Here is a 25,424-nt window from a genome sequence, read left to right as displayed (position 1 = left end):
CTCCGTAATATCAAATTCTATTAAAGATACTTAATATTTACGTTCAATTTCTATACATCTTTCATCACAAGCCAGTACCTAAGAGCCTGTAGATCAGCACAAGGCTGCAGAGTCATCTGTGTTGCACGATTGGAGTTTTCTTTTACGGCAGTTAAACCAGAGGAGTTCTGGACTAGAGATACCGGCAGAACTGAGGCAGGTGTCAGGAGCTGAGGACTGGCTGTGAGCCTCTGACAGCGGACAGCACCGCCCACACCTTGCCCTCACTCAGCGCCAGAAGCCTGACATCCAGGCATAAACAATTCCTTTAGGAAACAGGAGGATTTCTGTGGGAGGTCCCCGGATGTTGGGGGTTACCTTAGCACAGTGAGCGACATTTCTCTGCCTGCTGTCCTACACTGGAGCCCTCCAGCCTACAAGGTACGTGCAGGTACAGAAAGCTTCGAACAAGCAGTTTGGGGCCACCGTCTGGAATACATTTGAACATCCAAGCCTTGCCAGACATTTGAAGAAGCCTTGAACGTGAAACACAGAAATCAAAACAGAAGAGCAAAAAAATTCTGAGAGGAAATATAAAAAATGCATAGAATAGAAAATATTATAATTAACACCCTCATAATAAAATATATTGCATCCATAAATAGTACATTATATCCACTTTGTTATGGAAACAAAACACAGACGGAAAAGTGTGCAAATCATGAATAAATGATCACAGATAAATTACCACATGAATAAATTAACACAAAGTGAACATAAATGGGTCAAAAAATAGAATATTACAAGCACCTCATTACTCTCTCCCTCTTTGCCAACAGGAACAACTCTTTGGCTCCTAGTATCATGCATCAGTATTTGCCTGGTTTCAAATTTCATAATAGAATTCTAGAGAGGGCATTCCCAGAATTATTTTGATGCTTTTCCTCTACATTTTACTTCTCTTCTTATCTGCTTTTTCTATTATGCTCTTTTCCATCATGTTTATTCAGCCTTACGTTCTTCCAAACTTAGACCTCATGTATTAAATGGATTTTCTTTCACTTCCAGCTGTGCCCTGGTCCATCTCTTCTCTTCCCAAAACTTTTCTTCCTCCAATCACTCATAAACTGAATTCTTTTAAATTCTGATCTCTGCTATTATGTCCCCTACCCTATCGCTTCTTTAATTTCTTTTAGCTCAGTTTGAAATGTTTGGTTGGAGTTTTTATCTTTTTTTTGTGAGCCTGTCTTCCAGGCTCTTGCAGGTTGTGCTTGTGGGATGTTTGTTAATAAATGCATGAACACCCGTGGCATGCAGGGGACCTGCTGGGCAGAGAGAGGGGTCCAGGTAGGTGTCCCGGTGACAGCCGCAGCGGGTCCAACAGCGAGCTCCGCGGAGGAATGACCGTTCAGAGGGGGGCTGAGCTGAGCCGGGATGGCCAGGACTTCATACACCGCATCAGTCGGCGTCCGGGCGTAGGGTGCTACAGGAAAGTTTGTTACTCCGGGTAGGGTGTCTGTGCTGCTGGCAAAATGCCTGAAGAGGCGGACAGCCAAAGCTGCCTGCTCACAGCGCTCCTGTCAGCTGGGGCAAGTCCTTTATGGGAAGCCGGCTGGGCTGTCTGCCTTGGTTTTCACTACACAGGCACCCCTCTGTTTCCTATCGGGATGTTGTTCCTCTGGCTTGTTTAGTATCATAACTTCACGTGGGATCGGAGCAGGATTTTGAGTGCATGTTTCCGTGAGACTGTTTTGAAGGCAGGCAGGCTGGCATACTATTCCCAGCTTTGTAACTGTAGAGCGTCTGTTTACTTTTATGACAGGTCAACCCCATAATGTTCATGCAACACTTGTATGCGATTAAAATGCTTTCCCTAATTACTACTTAGTCATTGATTCAATTGAAAATATATACAGAAAATATAAAATTATGTAAGTGCTTTAAGAAGAAAATTTAATCCAAGAAGTTATGTGTCTACATATTATTGGGAAGTTTGAAAGAGTCAAGAGTCTGACACTGGAATTGTTGATTTCAAGAACTCATGACAACAGCTGAAACCCAGTCAGGGCAACACGGCTGCCACTGGGGTCACAGCTTTACAACCTTCAATACTCACACAGCTTGGGAGCAGAAACTGAGCCAAACTCCTATAATATACTCTCTGCAATCAGATGCTTGTTTGGCTATCTGTGTAAACAAGATAAAAGAAAGATGAGCTCAGGTTTTCCTTCCATTTTTGCTACCATGAGGAAAAACAAAATAAAACTGAAATAGAGGAGAAAGGAAAGCTAAGAAAATAGGTAAACTGAGCCTTTGATGGTATCATCATCTACGATTCATGATCTGTCTGTAATTTATTATTATTTGATGTTCTGATGTGTGTACACATTGTTCCAATCTCTATTCTATCTAGAAAGAATCTCGATTGAATTCCATAAATAGGTGCGTGAGACTGAAAATCTCTTTTGAATGACATCACTAAGAGTGGAGGTTTAAGACTTTCATCTCCATTTTTCCCTGTTATTTGGATGAAGCCAGCTTATGGAAAAAAGAAGTCTAGCACAAAGAGTGAAGCTAAGTCAAATGAAAGAAAGATAAAAAGATTTATTCATTCAACAAATATTTATTGAATGTCTACATTGTACTAGGCAATATCTTAAAGATAAAGCTCATGTATTTAGTGAAACAGAAAAAAAACCTCATGGAGATGAAAAACAGGGATATGAGAAAGAGAAAAATATAATCAAAAGTACACATAAAATTGTGATTCATGTTAGAGAGAAAAAGTAAATTATAGATGAGAATTTTTTTAGAAATCAAGACTCGGAGTCAAGACTCAGCATAATAATGCAATGCAGGTCCCTGAACAGAGTAAAATCTAATCCGATGTGTTTTGAATTTCTCAGGTATTTAAACTAATAAAGCAAAAAACTCCTTTCCCTATTCTAGACTATACCATGTTTTTTTCCGTTGAAAATCAAAGAACCTACTGGTCTTCTTTTTATAATTTTTAAGATTTCTTCTTTTCTCTTTCCATTTCTCTCAGTCATTTTTGTACGTTTTGTGCACTGGTTTAGGTTCTTTAGAGAAACAAACAGATACAATAGAGATCTTGATCTCAAGATATTTAGTTGTCAAGCTAGAGAGTCAGGAAAGCAAATGCTCTAATTCCAGTACAAGTCCAAAGACCTGGCCAGCAGGATAGCCAGTGTTCCAGCCCATGTCCAAGTCCTAAGGCAACAGAAAGCTAATGTTCCAACTCAAAGGCAGTCAAGCAGAGACAGAGAAATCTCACTCAGCGTTTTCGTTCTATTCAGATCTTCAACAGATTGGATGACGCCCACCCACACTGGGGAGGGCGATCTGCTTTTCTCAGTCTATTGATTCAGATGTTAATCTCATCCAGAAACACCCTCATAGATACTCCCAGAATAATATGTAGCTAAGTATCTGGGGACCAGAGCCCAGTCAAGTCTACACATAAAATTAACCATCATAATTTGTTAGCTTTTACATTATATAGTAATTTTGAAGTTTAGATATCCTTAAATAGCTGCTTTCATTATATCAAATATGCAAATTTATTTTTCAGTACAGAAATATTGGATATGTTTAAGTTTTTCTTCTTTGTGATCCCGTATTTTAAAAATAATTTAAGTCTACCTTTAACATACACTATATTCTTTGTCTTCACCTAATATGTTTTTTTCTTTAATACAATGCAATATTTAAGTTTTTTTCTCATCCTTACTCTTTGGGGTAGAGAGAGGATCAATGGAAATGAGATTCCTTGAGAGCTTGCATCTCACAGAATCCTGAACATATAAAAATTAGAATTTCCTCTAGTAATTGCTTGAAAATATAACTGAAACCTATGCTTCATATTGTTCTTATGACATCCTTGGGGTGGTGCCTGATTATGCTGCAAAAGCCAAGAAAGCCACTTTTAGACTAGTGTGGACCTGGTGGTTGGAGATGAAGTCACTGGGGAGGATACACAGCCCTGACAGACACAACTTTCCTGGAGATAAAATGTCTCAATTTGAGTTCAGTTTGTGTACTTTTCTCTGAATATGGAATTAAAAGGATACCCATGGCTACTTCTTGCCCTGTGTGCATGAACGTATTAGAATATTTGAAAGGAATATGTTTCATGCTAATCAGAAACCTGAGTTTAAATTCTAATAAAAAGGAACGACTGTATTTAACTTCCTGGAAAAGTGTCTTTAGGTGCATGAAACTTAGGCAGCTCCTAAGTCCACAACAGTTGTGTTGAGAAGTCATTCTAGCAACCTAACGGCACTGTATTTATTCCTGCCTGAAACCTCAGAGGTCTTTGAACAGGTTTCTTTAAAGAGCTATGCAGACCCGAGGCTGGGGACTTGGCTGGTATCCTGTGGAGAAATGTTTATTGAGGAAGATGCAGTAAGGAGGCCAGAAGTCCAGGAAATCCAGGAATTCAGCAGCTATCAGGAGGCACTGCTGCAGACATTTGAATATTGCTGAAGGTCACTTTTGGTAGCCTCTGAACATGAGATAACTGTAAAGAAAAAGGCTCTGAGTCAAGAGTCGTCTCAGTTGGGAGTCTCTGCTGCCCTGAGGGCAACGGCGGGGGGGCTGCCAACTGCAACATCCGGAGCCACTGGCAGGCGCTACAGCAAGTGGAGCCTGGTGGGGGAGGAGCTCGGTGCTTGCGCCTTCCGTCCTCTCTGACAGCCCCTGTGAGTCACTCCTGACTCAGGAGGGAGGGTAGAGAAAGTGGACCCTTCTGCATGATCTCACTTGAAGAGGAAGGACTGCAGTTCCAAGAAATTCAAGTTCTAGACACTGCGTTGGCTGAGTCCAGCAACAGGGAGCCTGACTTTCAACTTTATTTCAAATACATGATAGGAAAACAGCAGCAAAGGAATGTAAAACAGGCGTTTAATTTTTTTTCTCCCAGCCCCAAACACCCCTCTCATCTCTCTTGGGTCAGACTCTCAGAGAATTGCAGGGAAGCATGAGGATAACTGGTGGACCAGCCAAGCCCTCTAGCATGTGACCCACACGGGTTTAATCCTTCTCCTTACCTGGGAGTTACACTTGAAGGGAGATCTTCCCCTCCCTAGGGAGCTAGGAAAAAGCAGAACACCACCTCTGTGACCTGCACCTAAACGCTCCGTAACTTTCCTTCAGTTCTCAGATCTGCTCTGTGCTGCTGTTCTTCAAGGTCCTGGATTTCTCAGCAAAGACATCTCTCTTTTCCTCATTTCTCACACTGTGCTCCTATGCCCATCTCCTTGGTGCAGAAATGGAATTCCCATGAATCTAGACTAAAAGGGAGAACTTTGCTTCTTCTTTTGCAATGATGAAGCCAGGCTTTATTTGTCCTGCCCAAGCTCAAGGACAAAGAGGACACCCCCCCTTCATAAAAGATCTCAGAAGAGATAGCCCAGCATCACCTCCTGAAGTATGGGTCTTCCACATTCATGTCTCCTTCCTTAATTTGCAGTTGACTTCAGCTCCTAATGAGCTCCAGGCAACTGGGACTAATTTCCAAGTCATTGCCAAGGCCAATTTTTTTCTTCTTCCGTTTTTCTCCTATTGGACCTGTGAGAATGGGGCTCTGTGGTGTTTTCTGTATTCTCTTTGCCCATTGAAAGGATTGGAACTATGCCAAAAATAATGTTGCACTAATGGCTCCCTGGGGTTTTGGAAACTATAAATATAAACCAGCATGTTGGGACTAGCCACAACTAATAAGAGACAAAAGAAAAATTCTTCACTGATGATTTGGGGGCTACTTCTCAGAATTCTCAATGAAGGAGGTAGGAATACACAGTCTTGGCCATTGAGATGTCAGTAGTAGGAAGGAGTAGAGTAAAACCATTTCTGAAAAGATGATTGTATGATACTAAATTGTTTAGTCTTATTTGATTAGATTTTTGGGTTTCACTGGACTCTAGGGACATAGCCCAGGCTGGGTTATTTTATGTGGGAAATTGAGTGAAGATTACCTTTGGGTCTACTGATTGAGAAGTGCCAGTCGCCAAGATAATTTTAGAAATGTTCTAATTATCTCATGAGCTTGTCTGTTTATCTCTAGCAAGTGATAAAAAAGAGCACAGGAAGAGAGTAAGGCACAAATATATACATGGTAGCCTGAAAACATGAAGAACTGTACTATGCTCTGGGGACATAAAATAAGTCATCACCATCTTTAATAGGGACAAGGATGGTTTCAAACACATGCCCTAAAATATGCTCCCTAGAGCCCATGGAATGGACTCCCTCTGTCTCTTTGTCAATCATCTTTGAAAGACTGATTTCTGTAGGAAGTCTTCCCTGATAAATGAAAAAGAAGACGTAGATACCTACAACTCCTTGTCAAGAATGAGCTTTCAGCATTTAGTTCCCTCACTCCCATCCTCATTTGTCACATACAACCATTCTCTGGTGACAATGGCAGATTAAAAAGTTTAATAAACAATGAGAGGTTCAAAGAAGTGAGTATCTAACAGAGATGTCTTCCTTTACAGACCTTCTGCTGTCTTTAGACCGCACTGTCCTAATATCCTGTGGACAGATAGCTTACTGCTTAAACCTCACAGATGGGGACTGAGGAGATAAATAAATTGCATTTCTCAGGAAAGATCCTGGTGGTGGTGTTTTATTAACCATCAGCTGATGCATGAAGTGTTGTGAAGAGCCAGAGTAGTAATAACAATAACGGTAATAAAAAGCAGTGGTAGGTCATTCATGAGAACTGGGGTTCTACAACTTCTCGGCTGGGTGACAGATTAACATGTGGGTCATACCATTGTCACTAGGCTGTGTGATCTGGTAGTTTGTGGGATGCATCTCTGTTCCCAGATATCTCCTTCCAAGGCTTAATATTCCACCATCCCTTTTACAGACGCCATTTAACAATCAAATATTTAGTCATCAATTCATTAAACAAACTGTTTTTAAGTGGCAATTTGTTTTTATATGTCATGGGGAATATAAGACTGCCCCCAAGGCATTTACACTCTGGTATATGAGAAAGTAGAAGGTGCTGTTTTTCATGATACTTTCCTGTACACAACAGGATGTTGCTAAATAATTTAAGAGAGGAGTCAGTTCACATCACTCTGATGACTGGAGACCAGAGTGGAAATATTTGGTGACCAAGACTGGAGAGAAAGTGGATGAAGGCTTTCCAGGTGAAGGGAAAAAGATGAGCAAAAGCACCGAGGTGAGGTGCTGCAGGATGAGAAAAGGCAGTCTTGCTGTAGAAAAACTACCTTTTATATTGGGAAGACTGCGTTTGGGAAGAGGAAGGAAGAGTCGGTGAAGACAAGATGACTCAGTGTCATTGCCGTTAAGAATGGTACTTTGCTTACTTCATATAAGAAAATGACATAGCATAAACAATAAATATTTATTAAATGTACATATTTATTAATTTAATTTATCCATAAATTAACACTTTAAAGAATGAATGAATGAATGGAAGTGGTGACTTGTCGACTCAGACATGTCAGGTCTCCCCGTTAGCCTACTGGTCGCCATGCCCCACGTAGCTAGAAAAATGAAACTGTTACTTCTGCTTTGTGACCTCTTTTGAAAGTAGGGGAACCCGAAGCAGAAACACTCAGAGATGGTGTGGACGAGAGAACTAGCTGAACCTCACGTACGTGAGATCAGCTGTTGGTCTCGAATTGGGCTACGTTAGCTAGAGCACTTTCATTTTGTAACCCACTTCAGTGCTTTTATTTTCTTCAACTATTTGGTTGTTTTCGATTTTTTAAATGTTATTAAATCCAAGTTGAATGAAGGGGAAAAGAATCTGCCTACCCTCTAGCGAGGAGAAATTGGAGGAGATGAACTTTGAGGTCAGGTGTGTCCAATGCAATGGCGGGGTTAGAAATCCAGAGAAAATGGGAAGAGATTTAATAGCTATATTGAAGGAGGTCAGATGGGTTGGATTTATCTCTTTTTGAAGTTTAAAATACAATACCAAGTGGTGGGGTCTTGATAATGGGGGAAATCTAGTAACCACAATGTTGCTCATGTGATTGTATATTATTGATACCAAAATAAAAAATAAAATAAAATAAAACTATGATACCAACAAAACTCTGAATCAGGTCTGTCTTCTTGGCAGAATGGTAGACCATAAGATCAATGACTGTGAGAACTTTGTATTTTTCCAGAGCTACTTAGATGCATTAAGATGGCTTCCAACTCCTCTCTATCAAGTGGATCAAAGAGATTGTGGGACAAGATGAAGGGATAAACTAAAGTCAACACAATGGTATTGTCATTAAATATATACATGAATAGAAGTTGGGTTTGAATGTCAGTCTAGTAGTTTTGTGAAAATAAAATAATAGGGTTTAAAAAAATAAAGCCTTAGGTGGATATATGCTTCAAGTATGTCCAAAAAGAGACTTAAGAAAAACTAGCAACAATTTCCTGGAAATTCACACATATAGCAAAAGCTGACATTTACCAAAAGCTTTCAATGTGCATGTGCTCTGCAAAGTGCTGACTTTTCATCAGAAACCCAAAAGGGAGGGACTAGTTGTATCTTTATGCTACAGATGAGAAAACTGAGGCACAGAGAATTATAAAGTACATAAGTGATAGAGTTAGGATTGTTACAAAAGAAGTTTTCAGACATTTCCATTCCTTAATTGCTATTCAAAGCAGGCACTGTGAAAGAATTACTTCAACACTATAAGAAATGCAGAAATGTTGCTGGAAATATTTAATTTAAGCTTTTTGAAACAGTTCCATGAATTGACATGAGTGATAGGGCATTTTCTACTTGGATTAGTCTTTCTCCTATTGTTAATAAAATCTTCTCCTATTTATTGTTCCTCAATGCATAATGGACCTAACCACCTGCATCTTTCAGGGTAACAATTTGTTCCTTCGTTCCTGTTCTCTGCAGGTCAGTCTTGGGGACCAAGTCAACCGAACTAATTTCTCCTCTGTCACAGAGTTTCTGTTGCTGGGATTCTCTAACCTTGGAGAAATCCAGCTCATCCTCTTTGCTGTTTTTCTGTGCTTGTATCTGATTATCCTGAGTGGGAACATTACCATCGTCACTGTCATATGCCTGGAATGCAGACTCCACACACCTATGTATTTCTTCCTAGGGATCCTGTCCATCTCTGAGACATGCTACACCTTTGTTATCCTGCCCAAGATGCTCATAAATCTGTTGTCTGTGCTCAGAACAATTTCATTCATTAACTGTGCCACTCAGATGTTTTTCTTCTTTGGCTTTGCTGTTACTAATTGCATGTTGCTGGGGGCCATGGGTTATGACCGCTATGTGGCCATCTGTCACCCACTGCGGTACTCTATCCTTATGAGCTGGCAGGTATGCACACAACTGGCAGCCATTTGTGCTGTGATTGGCTTTTTGTTCTCGCTTGTAGGCTCCCTCATAGTCTTCGAACTCCCTTTCTGTGGCCCCAACAAGATCAACCACTACTTCTGTGACATCTCACCCGTTATCCAGCTTGCCTGTACTGATCCCTCCATCATTGAACTGTTCGTCTTCATAGGTGGAGTTCTTGCACTCATAGTTCCCCTGACTTTCATTTGCATCTCTTATGGCTTTGTTGTCCATACCATCCTGAGGATCCCATCAGCTGAAGGCAAGCGAAAAGCCTTCTCCACCTGCGCCTCCCATCTTACTGTAGTCATTGCCCACTATGGCTGTGCCTCCTTTGTCTACCTGAGACCATCAGGCAAGTACTCAACCAGCAAAGATAGGTTTGTGACAGTAACCTACACACTTGTGACTCCACTGTTGAACCCCATGGTGTATAGCCTCAGGAACCAGGATGTCCAGATGGCTATCTGGAAAATGATTGGCAGAGGAGGATTTTAACTTAAAGCTCTGTAAGGAGAACACTTCACATCCATGAAACATCCTTTTTGAGGCCATAGCAATAATCATAAGGTTGATGGTACTGTTGTCTTTTATTTACATAGCACTTTATAACTTCATAATATAAGCTTCTCCATGGTATTATTTTGATGGGCTTAGTGGAGTACAGCCTTAAACTTGGGTTAATTGTTCATTTAGATACGAGTATCAAATAGTCTTAAACTTGCACAAGTTAAGTATTTTGATCTTTCAGGATACTTAGTTAAGGATGTTACTTTGTCAACTTAGTTAAGAGTACTTAGTTAGTCTCTTCCAGGAAGGATAAGGAACATATTTTGAATGGCGGTAAGTGTAGAAGGTTCAGCCATCACAACTTGTCAATGGTTTAGGAGAATCTTAGTAAGGTCCTTTACAAAAAAAGAGAGAATGCTGGAGAAAATGGAATAGATCTAATCGAACATCATTAATATAACCATGAGCTATCAGTGTTGGAAATAACTCAAATCTATCACTTCCAATTGTTCGGTCATTGCAGGAGTCTAACCTGCAGTAATATAGCCTTTATTTGACTGCTGAGTAGGAAGTCATGCCACTACCAAAACATCTAAGTGTTACAAAGTTCAGCCATTACATATCTTCCTCCTTTTGGTCATGGACATTGTACCTAGAGATGTATATCTTGTATCAAATATTTCACTTACATAGCAGCAACTCAAATATTTGAAGATGGATAATATGTTTCCATAACCACACCTTCAACTGGCTGATAACTCCTTTGATCTTCATGATATATCAGAGTTCACAGACCCCTCAAAATCCTGGTTATCTTTCCCTGGATCATTCTCAAGATCCTTCCATTTTGTTAATAGTATTCTCCAAATGAGTCCCCAGGAAATGTTTCAATACTCAAAGTGACTTAGGATCAGCATCTTCCGTTTTTGGAAGTCAATTTTTTTACAGAAGTATAGCTGATATACAATATTATATTGGTTTGGGGTGTACAACATAGTTCTTTGACAATTATATACATTGTTAAGTGCTCACCAGGGTAAGTGCAGTTACCATCTGTCACCCTGCAAACACACTGCCATACTATTGACTATATCCCCTATGCTGTACTTTCATTCCCATAATTCATTTATTTCATGAATGAAGGTTGGTATCTCTTCAAGATCCTAAGTTTCTTCCTTATCATTTCCCCATCAGCACTATCACATGTGTGCTCTTCTCTGACTCTTATGTCTTTTAGACCAAAGGATTTTATATTATGTATCTACAATCCTATCTTTATAGGGCCTGTTTTGATGAGCTTAGTTGTAGTACTCTTAAAAGCAATCTCGTTTGTGGTATTTGTTCCCCTAAATCTCTACCTTTGACTTTAGGCCAGAACATCCAGCTCTTTTCACACCTCACTTATAATACCAGCCTACTGATAATCACTCTTATAACCCCATTTTATCTCTTTTCCACAAGCTTGAATGGCAAACAGTATTTGTATAATGTGAAAATACAATTATCGTGGCTGCATGGATTTCAATACATATTTATGCTCAATGGCAAAAAAGTACTACGGCTAAATACCAACACTAGCCAAGGGCCTATTGTGAGAATGATGGCGATATGGTCAGATGTTTTCCATCTTTGTCTCTGATGCTCCACAAAATAGTCACTCAGCCAGTCTCCAGAAGTTCCATTTTAGAAGCCCTCACACCTGACTTTTGCTCCATTGCATCAGGGGTAGCATAGGATATATGATCTTCTCCAACACCTGTGAATTCTAAAAAGTAATGACTCATCCCTTGAACAATGTGCCCTCTTGGAAATAAGGTTAGATTGGTGGGTAAAGTAGAACAGATTAATCTGTGATACCACAGGAATCTGCTGTACTTCACTAAGACTTCAGCAATTTTATAGTAATCTGAATAGTAGAAGCCGGAGTCTGTGGGAAAATCGGGCATGACTTTAAGAATTGAAATTAGGAAGTCTTTTGAGGTGCTTAAAGGCCCCTGTGTTGTCACAGAGACAGATGCCACGGTTTTGTGCTCTGTGCCGTCTCTCATGTCCCCTGCCACATACCTCTTCTAAGCTGCTTTTGTGGCAATGATACCCCCATAACAACTACACTACCTAGAGGCATTCTTAAAGCTTATGTTCTATGTTCCATTGTGAGAGATTTAGTTTTCTTCATTTTAATAAAACCCCACTACAACGAAATTAAGTGTGCAGGGAAAGGTACAGAGGGTAATGCTTCCCAGATCCCGAGGGCATTCTGAAGGCGGTCTCTCCCCTACAACCCTCTTTTCCTCATCCCTCCCTCATCAAACTAGCTTTCCTGGTTCTACAGTCAGAACTTCAAACCATCCTACCTGATTACAAGCTTCAGAATTTCACTGTAGACACTACTTTTTAAAAGATGTTAGTTTATATAATAAAAGAGGAGATGGATGCTGTACAGCAAACCCCCAACCTTTAAAAACCCAGCAATTTGCCTTACCTGTTATCCTCTTTCAGCAATTGAATGCTGCTGGAGAACATTATATAATAAATCAGATTATTACAATAAGTTCATAACCACCATCCTCAAATGGACACCCAAAACAATCTAGAAATTTTTTACATGATTTTTCTGAAAAAAAAAATCAAGCCTTCTATTCTCCGCAGAAATTTTTGCACATATGCTCATGTCTATTAAAACAACAATTAATGATTCTCCCTTTCCACAGCCTTCTGTATCACCCCTTCCAAACACAATGCTACCTGATGACACTGTAACTTACTTTGGAGAAAAACGTGAGGTATCAGACAGAAACTCTTTTATTGTCTCTGCATTTACCAATGTACTTGCATTCCAATTGTTCTAACATTTTTTTCTTCATTCTTACTGCAATGAAAGTAGTCCTTGTTAACCTCTCAGGATCACTTCCATTTCATATTCTCTGCATTTGTCTATTCCTTTTTTATTGGTGTTTTCTGAATACTTCTTCATGTAATCAGGACTTCATTTTATTTTATTTTCATCTTGGACAACAGGGATTGCCAAGATGACATGATGTGAATACACACAAACTATGAAGGTGTCTAAATTTTTTCAGATTGAAAAAACACAAAGTCTCAGGCTGGTTATACTAAACCACTCCTACCATCCAACGTGCAGACCTAAAGGAAGGCTGGAAAGACTCAAAGAACTCAGACAACTGGTCTTAGAGAAAGATATTTTTATTTCCCTGTGATTTGTGAAGTCTTTTAGGAAAAAGCAGGCTTAGTACAGATACTGGAAAATTAAGTGTGGAGGAATCAACTGACTGATATGAATTTAATAAATTAATAAAGCCAGCTTTCAGATTCTATTAATTATTTACTCTTTCTTCAATGATTTACTGTGTACCTGTTATGTGATGGAAGATGGAAAGGCAAAAGAAACATCATTCCTGTTTTGAAATGTTGAATCTGTGACTTAACTCCCCAAACTGTTTATATAGACAAGTAGTGGTTCTCTTTTATTAAATAAAAGGTGCTGAAAGTTGTATTTATATACATGGTAAATGGTGTTCCCTTTTACTTTTTTTTAGCTCCCTTTCCTAGACATTTTTAAATTAAAAGGATTGAACTGATTTTAAATGAAACAACCTCACACCAGAATAGGAAAAATCATACTTAAAATAATACAATAAAATCTAGCAACAAAAACAAAATTTATAATTTCTGACATTTAACTAAAAGATACTAGATATTCAAAGATGCAAGAGAAACACAATCCATAACAGGAGAAAAATTACTCAATAGAAACTGATCCAGAAATGACAGAGATGAGATAATCATTTGAGAAGGACACTGAAATGATCACTATAAATATATTCTATATGATCAAGAAGGTAGAGGAAAATATGAGCATGATGAGATAAATGAAAGAAATAAAAAAACACCCAAGTCTAATTTATAAAGATGAAAATATATACTATCTAGAGTGAAAAATACACTGGACAAGGTGAACAGCAGACACTGCAGAAGAAAAAGTCAGTCAACTCTAACACAGAACAATAGGAGCTCCACATAATACAGCATACACAGAAATAAAATTGATAAAAAGAAAAACAAACCCAGAGACTCAATGACCTGTGGGAAATTATCAAGCTGTCAAATATGCACATGACTGAGGTCCCAGAAGGAGGAGCAAGAAGGGAGTCAGAACAATATTAGATGAAATAAAGGCTGAGGATTTTCCAAATCAAGGTAACATTTATGTACCCACAGATCCAAGAAGCTCAATACCTCAAGCAGATTAAAAAGGAAAATGACACCAAAGTATATAAGAATCTAGTTACTGAAAATGAGTGATAAAAGGAAAGTCTTAAAAATAATGAGGGAAAAGGAACATTACATACAGATCAACAAGAATAGCAGATGACTTGCTATCTGAAATGATGCAAGCTAGAATATAATGGAGATGTGAAAGGTAAGTGGAAAAATCTGTCAACACAGAATTTTTTACCCAGGAGAAATATCTTCAGAGATGAAAGTAAAATAAAGTCTTGTTCAGACTGTCAGAAGCTGTGAACATCTATCATTAGTAATTTGTACTATAATAAACATAAATGATATAGCTTCAGGCATAAAGAAAATGTCACTAGATAAAAGTTTGGAATCACACAAGGTTAGGTGAGAAAATACAAGATTATATTAGTAAATATAAAATTCACTTTCTTTTACTTTTTCATCTCCTTGAAAGATAGTTGATTAAAGCAAAAGCAATGGATTGTAGGTTTCAGAATAATAGAAGCTAAAAGTTAGTACAAAGAATGGATTATAAGGTTTTTCACATGAAATTATATCACATTATTTGAATAGTGGCAGTGATAAGTTATAGATGTATATTTTATACCTAAAGCTGTGATAGCTAATAAAATAGCTTCTAGCCACATGTGGATATTTGATTTTAAATTAACTAATATTCAGGACAATAAAAAATTCAGTTTTCCAATCACAGTAGCCACATTTTAATACTTAATTGCTACATGTTTTTGTGTCCACTGCATTAAACAGCACAGATACAGATAATTTCTATTATCACAGAAAGTTTCCTTAAAACAAAACTAGTAAGCCAAAAATAAGACAATCACCACAAAATAATTTTAAAAGGCCATCAAAGTCAGACAAAAATTAATGCCAGAGATGATCTGGTTAGATAAAATACCAAGATATACTCATGTAAAGTCTATAAGGTATCTACTTTAATTATGAATCTCAGGTAAGCTGAAGGTCAAAGACAACAAAAGTATATACCATGTACACATAAATGAAACAAAAGCTATAGTGGCTGCATTAATGTGAGATACAGTTAATTTTAGAACATGGAACATTTCTTGAGATAAAAGGTGATGTTTTAAAACAAAGTATTCAATTTATCAAAAAGACAGAAAAATCCTAAATGTATATGCATGTAATACAAAGATCGAGACTTCATTAAGTAAAACACTGATAAAAATGAATGAGAAATGGATGAATCCACAATTATAGAGGAGGTGTTAGAATTTCAGTCTCAGTAACTGTTAGAACAAGTATGCCTCTAATATGTAGGACTAAGGAAGATTCTAGCAAGGCTCCTAGCCAGTATGACCTCACTGGGATTGATGAATGCTCCACCCAGAAACAACAGAATACACATTCTTTTCAAGTGTGCAAGGAATACTTACCAAGAAAGGCCACATGCATGGCCATAAACAAGTCTCAAAATATTTTTGAAACTTTAGTTAATGAGAGGTGTTCTCTGATTAAAATTAAGTTAAACTAGAAAACAGTAACGGAAAGATACCTAGAACATGCCAGATAATCCACACTTGCATAACATACTTCTTAATAACTCGTAGGCCAAAGGGAAAATTGCAAAGGAAATTGTAAATGATCTTACACTGAATAAAATGAAAACATAGCATATCAAAATTATTTTGGGGATACAGCTAAGGCAGTGTTTGGAGGGGGAATTTACAGAATTAAGCAGTTGTAGTACAAAAGGAGAAACCTAACTTCATAGGCTAAAGTTAGGAAAAAAGGATATACATGCACACACAATATACTTTAAGTATGTATTTATGATATAATTTATATATATATTTTATATGTAAATAGTAAAGAGAATCAATAGAAAGCCAATAAAGTTAAAAACAATTTTATTGAAAATTCAATAAAGTTGACAAATCCCTATTGAGATCAAGACAAAAGAGAGAAGGCACCGATTATCAATATTAGGCAATAAAGAAAAGCTATCTTTATAAGGAAATATCACAAACAAGTTTATGTTAATAAAGCCAACAAATTAAATGGGCATATTATTTGAATGACATACTTTCAAAGCTCACTCAAGAAAAAACCAACATGAATATCCCTATATATATTAAAACCATAGATTTTATAGTTAAAAACATTTTACAACTAAATTTCCCAGTGCAGATTAGTTCACAGGTGAATTTTACCAAACATTTGAGGGAAAAATAATATCAATTCTGCGCACTTGTTCCTATGGACTGAATGTCTGTGTCCCCTCAAAACTCCTGTGCTGGAGCTTCGACTCCAATGTGGCTATGTTGGTACTTAGGGCCTTTATGCAGGCAGTTAAGGGTAAATGGGGTGTGCTCTCTCTCTCCACTATGTGAGCCCCCAGGGAAAAGGTACCCGTACACAAACCAAAAGGGAAGTTCTCACCAGGAGCTGAATAGGCTGAGACCTTGATCTGGGACTGCTAGTCTCCAACACTGTGAGAAAATGAATTGCTCTTAAGACCCTTTTAAGAAAATGCAAGGCAAGCTACCCAGTGGGGGAGCATCCTGCTTAAACACGTATTTGACAAATAATTGCATCAAAGTATAAGAATTCTTAAAGCTTAGTTATAATATCAGAAAATTAATTTAAAAAGTAGGTAAACTATTTCAGTAGACACTTCTGCAGAGAAGTTTACAAACTGTATGTAAGTAAATGAAAAGATTGCTCAAATTAGGGAAATGCAAGTTAAAACCAATGAGAACCCATTATATACCCTGTAAAACGACCACATCAAAAGTCTGACATTTCTCAGCATTGGTGAGGTTCTAAATCAACTGGATTCTCATACATTGCTTAAAGGAATGCAAAGTGGTTCAGCTCCTTTGGAAAATTTGGCAACTTTTTCATAAACTTAAGCAAATACTTAAAACACCCAGTAACAATATTGCTGCTACCCTCATCTCTTGAAGAGAAATTAGTCTACATTCACAACCATACTTATCATAGGAACTTTATTAATAATATCCCAAAGGGTCATAAACTGGTAATAGAAAAACAAATTGTGCTCTGTCAATACAATGGAATAGCACTCACCAATTCCATGTAACTGTTACATGTAACAACATGGACAAATCTAAAAGGCATTATGATAAGTGAAAGTTGCCAGACGCAAAAGACTACTAGTGTATGATTCCACTTACATGAGTTTCTAGAAAGGGCAAAGTAATTTGGCAAAAAGTGTTATCAGTTACCAGTGGCTAGGTCTCAGGTTCTGTGTAAGAGATTTAATGAAAAAGGTCACAAATCTTTTTTGGGGGCTCATGGAAATGTTCTATTTGGTGATTGTTGTTTTACAAATATATGCTTTTCCAATATTCATCAAACAGTACATTTAAATAGGTAAAACTTATTGAATGGAATTTTACTTTACAAAGCTACTTTCTGAAGAGATAACTGTAATATGAGAAGTGAAAAGTAATGGGTAATAAAATCTATGGTAAGGAAGTAAGAAAAGCTTTTCATTTAATGCTTAAAATCTTGAAAACACAAACATACGCTTTCTAAATTTTTACTTGGATTTTCACAAAACTTGGACCACTTGTTGACTTTAAGCATTTTCATCTACAAGTGAGCCAATTAAGGTAAGATAGTGACTTTTTTTTTAATGACTGAATATTCTCAATCATAATATAAGTTGGTCACAGGGACAGTAGTACAACATGGAGAATTTAGCCAATGATTGTATCATCTTTCTGTGATGACAGATAGTGACCTCACGAGAGGGAGTGAGGATTTAATAATATGGGTAACTGTTGAACTACTGTGTTGTGTATTTGAAACCAATATAAGATTATATATCAATGATATTTCAAAAAAAAAAGAAAAAAGATAAGATGGGGCCTTTATTTGAGCAAACATAAATCAGTGTTTCTGTGGGAAAATAGGGTGGTGGGAGAAATTGAGTATGGAAGGGAAGAAGAGAGGGAGAAAATCTATACATCTATAAATAAAAACTGGAACAGAAAGAATGAGAGTTAGAGGGGAATTAAATAAAAGGCAGGTGAAAAGGACAAGGTAGAACAGAAAGTCAGAAGGGTGGGAGGGCAGGACTGGATGGGCCAGAAAGTCAAAATCTGTTCACAATTCCCCACTTCATCTTCTGTGTTCAACAATGTATTCATTCGATTAGCCTTTCAACAAATATTTATTAAAGACCTACTATGTACCAGACACAGTTGAATGTACAGATGATACGTTAGCAAATTAGTAAAACTTCACATGGGGTTTGTATTTTAGTGAGATAGAAAAATCTGCTTTCCATTCAAGTAATTTTCGGAAAATGTTCAAAACTTGTCTGCTGACCTAGAAGTAGTATAGCTACTGTTTGGGGTCAGTAGCTACATTATTGCCAAAATTTAGCCGCATTTGTGTACACACACACACACACACACACACACACAGCATCAGTGTTAAAATACTAGAGGTTGATAGGTAGCCAAGGCTAGAGTGTGGTAGGAACTGTGTAGTAATCATCTAAGTCAGGCCTGAAGGGATTCTAAAAGCTTTTAAATTAATTACTCGAGGCCCCATTTTCCCTGGGTTCACTTCCTTTGCAAAGCATGGTCTTCTTGAGGGCTGCCTTTACTTCCCGGTTCCTCAGACAGTAGATGATGGGGTTGAGGAGTGGGACCAGGACGGTGTAGAGCACAGACACCGCTTTACTGGAACTGTAGGCATACATATGCTTGGGGCGGGCATAGGTGACAAGGGTCGTGGAGTAGAAGAGAATTACAACTGTCAGGTGAGAGGCACAGGTGGAAAACGCTTTTCGGCGGCCCTGAGCAGAAGGAATCCCCAGGATGGCGGTGAGGATGGTGGTGTAAGATGCCACCACTGCACAGAGGGGGAGGGCAATGACCGTGAGCGCCAAGAGGAAGTCCACCAGCTCGGCCTGTGAGGAGTCCTCGCAGGGGACACTGAGGAGCGGCGCGATATCGCAGAAGTAGTGGTTGATACGAGGCGTGCCACAGTAGTGCAGTCGGGCTATGAAACCCATCTTCACCGCGGCAGTCACGAGTCCGCAGGACCAGCATCCCCCGGCCAGCGCACCGCAAAGCGGGCTGGTCATGATAACTGGGTAGCGTAGTGGATTACAAATGGCCACATAGCGGTCAAAGGCCATGACAGCCAGGAGAATGTACTCCGTGCAGACAAAGGTCACAAAAAAGTAAAGTTGAGTCATGCAGCCATTGAAGGAAATGGTCTTGGAAAGGCTGAGCAAGTCCCCCAGCATCTTGGGGCTGATGACTGTGACGTAGCACATCTCCAGGAAAGAGAGGTTGCTCAGGAAGAAGTACATGGGCCTGTGCAGCTGTCCGTCACTGCGAATGGCAAGGATGATAAGAAAGTTCTCCAGGAGGGTCAGTAGGTAGATCACCAGGAAAGCAAAGAAGAGGAGCAGTTGGAAGGCTGGCCGTGTTGGAAATCCCAGGAGAATGAAATGTGTCGTCACCGTGTGGTTGCCGACCTCCAGAACCTTGGTGACCATAACTGGCTGTGGGCACAGACAAAATCAGGTCCTTCCACACCCCGAGCAGGAGCCTATGGTCACTGACACTGATGAGCCCGCCACCAGCAAACTCACCATGAGACGCTCTCCTGCTGTTCTCTCTTTACTTCCTTCTGAATTATGACTGAAACCAAAGTTTTGAGCAAAAATATGCGTTAGGGAGTTTATAGTTTATTTTTTTCCGATGAAGCCAAGAGAGATAACTCATCTGAAGTCAAGCAAAAGTGCAATTGGAGCCTCCCGCCTCCCAGTTCTTTGCTTTTCCAATACATCCCTCTTGGGCCCGGGAGGATGGCCCTCATGCCCTCCTTCCACGACAGGCGAGACATCCGCACCTACTGCATGTGGAAGGGGGCAGGAGATTCAATCGCTCATTCTCCAGGTTATTCGCCTCACTCTGGAGAAGTCACATGACCCCTCACATCTGTAAAATGGAGAGAATCTTTTTTTTTAAACCTATTTAACCAGGTTATAAAGCTTGAATGAAGCAATATGTACGCAAACACACAGGACTCATAGCAAATTCGATATGAATATTCAGCTTCTAAGAGAACAGAATTGAATGGATAATGTCAAAGGTAATGTTTCCTCTGATCCAACTCATTGTATAGAGATCAGGAGTTTTTAAACGGTTCTATTTTAGCTAAGTGAACATATTACATAAGCTTTCGGAATAATAGTTTTATTATTTCTAAGGTGGGTATTTATAATTACATCACATTTTGTGAACCTTTAATGAGCTTTAGAGCTTAAGTTCCCATGGATATTTGCTGTTATGTTACCACAATACACTACTAATACCCCCAAACTTTGCCAAGAAAAATTAACAAAGATCTAATGGTGGGATCGACAGCCATTGTTAATGAGAAAGGGGGAAGGGACTGTGGGACCTTCCAAGGGTATGAGATTAAAGAACCATGTTTTGTTTGAAAGAAATATCAGGAAAAATGAAGAACCAAGATACCTTCTGCCATTAGGTCCCTTCTGCGTTCCTATCCAGGGATTCGGCAAAGTGTTTGCCTCCTAGGCTGGGCTGAGAATCACTCCAAAACCTACTGGGTACTAAACGCCTTACCTTTTCCAGCCTTTCTCTGTGTCCTACATCTTGATTCCTCTTTTCTGCTCTTCTCCATAGCCAGTAACTCTTGTTCTTGTTTCTCAGCAACCTTTTTTTTGTGGCATAAATATGTGTGACAATTGGGGAAGATGATGTTTTTTCCATGATAAAATGGTCATAGAATGAAGGAACTAGAAAACTCCTGCCCACCCCATCTATGTTTCTCTCTCCCTGCTTAGATCTCAGTTTTAGGATTCTAAAGAAGGACAGAATAGTCAACTCTTAACACACAAACACACATTCAACACAAAACTTGGCCTTGCTCACCACAGTCTAGGATTTTCTAGGAAGTGGGACATTGGCACTCATAAACGAGACATGGCCTATCAATCTTCCCTACCTTTTCTCTTGGCCTGCTTCTTTTTAATCTCTGAGTTTGAGTCCCACCCACAGGAAACCTACTTACCAAGAGTTTAGACCCACTCTCCACCCTGCCTTTTTCTCACCACATTTCCATCTTTTCAAATGGACCATGAAATTAACCTGTTTATTGTTACCTCAGGGTAAAAGGACTGTTTGGGAAGCACTTCCTTGGTTCACAGGAATAGGATCCCAGTCTCCAGAGCTGTGTGCCTGGACTCATTCCCTGGATCTATTTCATACTCCAGAAATGTTTAGGCAAGGCATTACACCTGACAGTCCTTGCTTTCTAGGACCCTTCTCAGAGCCCTCTAGAAGAATCCTAGCCTACCTACATCATTCTAAGAAAGCTCTAGGAAATAAGACAATGTAATGTTCTCAGGTCTTTAGCAATAGATTGTCATTCTCAAAGAAGATGCCTTAGACTTGAAGCTAGAAATAAAAGCAGCTCATTGAATTTTCAGACTAAGAATTAGTAAACAAAGTGGAGAGAGGATGTTGTCACAGGAGCTATGCATTCTTTCATTTACTTCCAACAGAAATATAAAAGTCCAGATGCAGTACCACCAGATAAATAAGCACAAGATAAAGATACAAAGAGACAAAGAGAAAAGAAAGAAGTAAGTATACAGTATCATATCAAGATCATCTGAGCAGTTTATCATTTAGGCATGGAACTTAGCATCAAGCTTTCTACTAGTCAAATAAAAGAGGAACAGAATTGAAAGTGCGGTATGATCACATCTGATCCTCAAAACCCTCCATATATGTAATATGTGTATATGTATATACTATATAGCTGGTACATATATATATTAAAGAAATAATTGCTGCATTTTGATAAATAAGAAAAGTAATGTACAAGGAGGTAGTATGCTTTGCCAAAAGTCACATGCAATGTAAATACAATAAGGGCTCTATGTTCCAAATCTCCAGGGCTAGATCATCTTAGTCATATCTAATAGCTTCCAAGACTTTATGGAGTCCATATGGCAGGTACACGAGGAAGGGAGCCAGGCTCAAGTAGTTAACAGCCTTCCCCCAACAGAAGTTCTATAGCTAATGGATCCCTGACGGGGTTGTGCTGATGATATGGCTGAATTTTCATGGTCACATGATGCCTCACATTTGCATATCTCTCTATCACATTATTTCATTGGACCCTCACAATCATGGAGTAAGCAAGGATAAATGTTACAGTGTCACTTGACCCAGAAATATTAAATATTTAGCTCCTGGTCCCACGGCTAATTGCTTAATGACAGAATTGACATAAAATACCCAAATTTCTTTTTTTTTCCCCACTGCTTTTTCTGTATGAGTAAGCAGAAGATGATCTATGAGTTGAGTGTTTTTTCCTTCTGAGCTTTAAATTGTACCTTTGAAAAGGGTTCAAAAGGACCCTGTCTGAGGAAGAGCTGTTTAGGGAGTAAAGAATCCAAGTGTCAGGGTAAGAGCCGAGAGCCAGGTGAGAGCCAGGTAAGGACTCCAGGACCCCGATGGCAAACACGTCACCTAGCAGCAGCTTTAAACCATCTCTCTATTCTTTGCAGCCGACTCTCAGCTATCCGCTGTGGACTTAGCTCATAGGATAATAGCATTTTAAAACTAGTGGGATTTTAGTTCAAGGTTTTTTTTTTCAGATAAGGGAAGTGAATCCCAGAGTGGGAAGTGATTTTCCTAATAATGTCAAACACCTACATAGTGTCAGAGGAGCAATTCATTGACGATCACGTTTCAGTCCCTAGCAAGCATGACTAGCTGTTATCTTGCACACTCCATGCAATTTCATTCCTTCTCTGGACCAATGACATAAGTGTAAAGGAGAAACCATCTTAAATTTTAGCTTGGTTTGAACATAATTCTAAGAGTTAGTGTGAGTCTCACATCAAGATGCTTTTCAAAAAGACTTTATTGCATAAACTATCACAATTAATAGTCCATTGTATTAATTACACACACACATGCACACATTACTAAAGAAATGGAAGGGTACATTCAGCTCTAGAAACATAGGATCTCAGAGCTGCATATCTCAGAGCTGAGAAATCATATAACTTAACTCCTTGACAATTTTGTGACTCTCCAATGCCTAAATCTAATATCCACCTAAACCTTTGCCTGATCCTCTCCAGTGACAGGAAAGAATATCTACAAAGGATAATGTACTTTTTAAAAAAGTAGTCTCTGATTGGGAGATGCAAGGCTTTCTCTTATAGACCATAATGCTGCCACATTTGTGGGTTCTGGTTCTGGTTTCTGGAGCTGCAAAGGATAAGTCTTATTACTTTTTGAAAGGCTAGCCTTTCACTCAATGAAAACAGCTGTCAGGTCCATTCAACCTCCCATCTCCCTCCTCCTCCTCCCTGCTGATCTATTACCTCTGCTTCATGTCTTTCCTTCCTTACACTAAGTCATTCAGTTCTCTCTCTCTCTCATCTATATCTGTGTCTATATCATCTGTATGTGTATCAGTTATCTATATTTATCTATCTGTTATGTCATCTATCTATCTATCTATCTATCTATCTATCTATCTATCTATCTATCTATCATCTATCTATCTCATCTATCTGTCTATAATCAAGTTGTTTAGCGCTCCTGAAGTTTGTGATTATCCTCCTTGAATGATCCTAGTTTAACTGAGGAATTTAATGGGGAGCCATGTCAGAAAAGCTGTGCAAAATACACATGGGAGTTAAGATTTAATTTCATTCTGAAACACAACCTACAGGGATAGTTCCATCCTGCTGAGTCTTCCAATGGGAAAAGTCAGGAGGCTCTAGCGCTGATTTCCTAGGGATGGTGGGGGTGCCTTCCCAGCAGGTAGTGGGCCATAAGCATGGAGGTCACACTGGGATTGGGCAGGTGTCTGCTCTGTTGTTGGTGGAGAAGTAGATGCCTTAGGCTAAAGGTGAGGAGCAAGAGAGAAAAAGTGGTCAAAGCGTCTCTGACTATGGCGGCGTTTTAAAATTGCCACGCCAGCTCTGAGGGTTCCAGAATCTCCAAGGTGGGACACAGGTAGTGAGAAGTAATTAGTTGTGCTCCATCTACCAACTCCTGCAGGGAGATAAGGGAACACTACAGGCTGGTCAGAGGTGCACATATCAGTCTTGGACCCTCAATGACAAGACATTTTCTAAAGGGGATAGACACATTTTTATGTGTTTCAGTCAGTTTTAAGGGGATGTGATTCTAGTCCATCTCCCTTTCCTAGCATCTCTTAGAAACGAATATGCTTCGGGGCTCTATGCACTGCGGCTCCCAAGCGCATAGCAGGGTACAATAATTAGCTGTCATGTAGTGACTCCCTCTGCACCTCTCAGCTCCTACTATAAGTGGGTTTTGAAGACTTTGGGGGAAAAAAATCTATTTCATATCCCTGGTCCACCTATACCCTTCATAACTTTTCAAAACCATGACTTATGTTTTGAAATAATTTTCCTTCCATCTAGGTAGTTTTAGGAAAGTGACTTAGTTTCTACCGATCCAATTTTGAATATGATTAATCATTGCAGTTTATCTCTGAATCTCAAATTGAGGTTAAAAGTGACCATATTATGTACCTTTTGAATACTCAGCACAGGAGAAAGAGAGCATTATCTTCTTCCTCTTACGGTACTGTGAAGACAAGTCTGTCTTTGTCCTGTACGGCCTTAGAAGTCATGAACACTGTAACCAGCATCGCTTTGCCTGCCCCTGCCCTTAAGTAACATAAAAACACACATGCGCACGCGTACCCATGATCTACCCACCATTCCTCACATACACAGGCTCGTTTGTGGGCTGTCTTACATTGAATCCATTTTCTCTGCCGCTTTCTGTCTTTCTGTCTCTTACTTCAGGTCATTCCTGCATTCTGCACTTTGCGAGGCATGGAGTCTTGGAGGTGCATTGAACAGAGGTGTCTTCAGGAGAGCGGGCCACGGGCACGGGGCAGTTTTGGAGAGTCAAGCCTATCCCATCCAGAATGGGTTCTTACCACAGTCTTAAAATGACATGCTCCCCTATATTACACAATACCTCTGAATCCCTCACGTTATTTTCATATGGCTCAATATACACAGATGCTGAAGAAATCTTTGTGAATTGAAATTAATCTATATGTGGGCTAAGGTAGAGAGCTCTCCCCAGCCACACACTGTTGCTATACTGCTCATCACAGGCTCTAGGAAGATAAACTATTTTAAAAAATCAATAAAATGAAAGCTCTGAAGAACTGATGATTTAAATATAAATGATTTTCAAATATCCCCTGCTCCCCTTCATAATAA

At 39.1% G+C, this 25,424-nt stretch overlaps 1 protein-coding gene and 1 pseudogene across 1 annotated transcript; one reads left to right on the top strand and one right to left on the bottom strand.

Moving 5' to 3' along the window:
* Positions 1–8,836: 8,836 nt before the first annotated feature.
* Positions 8,837–9,865, top strand: LOC118930877 (olfactory receptor 10R2-like; annotated as a pseudogene).
* An 8,809-nt stretch (positions 9,866–18,674) lies between these two features.
* Positions 18,675–19,652, bottom strand: LOC118930566 (olfactory receptor 6Y1). Its single transcript, XM_036922080.2, has one exon. It carries the CDS (start codon positions 19,650–19,652, stop codon positions 18,675–18,677), a length of 978 nt encoding a protein of 325 aa, XP_036777975.2.
* Between the last annotated feature and the right edge of the window lie 5,772 nt (positions 19,653–25,424).

This window comes from Manis pentadactyla, chromosome 19 (genome assembly GCF_030020395.1).
Source record: "Manis pentadactyla isolate mManPen7 chromosome 19, mManPen7.hap1, whole genome shotgun sequence".
NCBI lineage: Eukaryota > Metazoa > Chordata > Mammalia > Pholidota > Manidae > Manis > Manis pentadactyla.
This window is presented reverse-complemented; position numbering and strand designations above follow the sequence as displayed.

Bases quoted from the DNA above. Each gene is read 5' to 3' on its own strand.
- LOC118930566 (XM_036922080.2), bottom strand. From the start codon at position 19,652: ATGGTCACCAAGGTTCTGGAGGTCGGCAACCACACGGTGACGACACAT.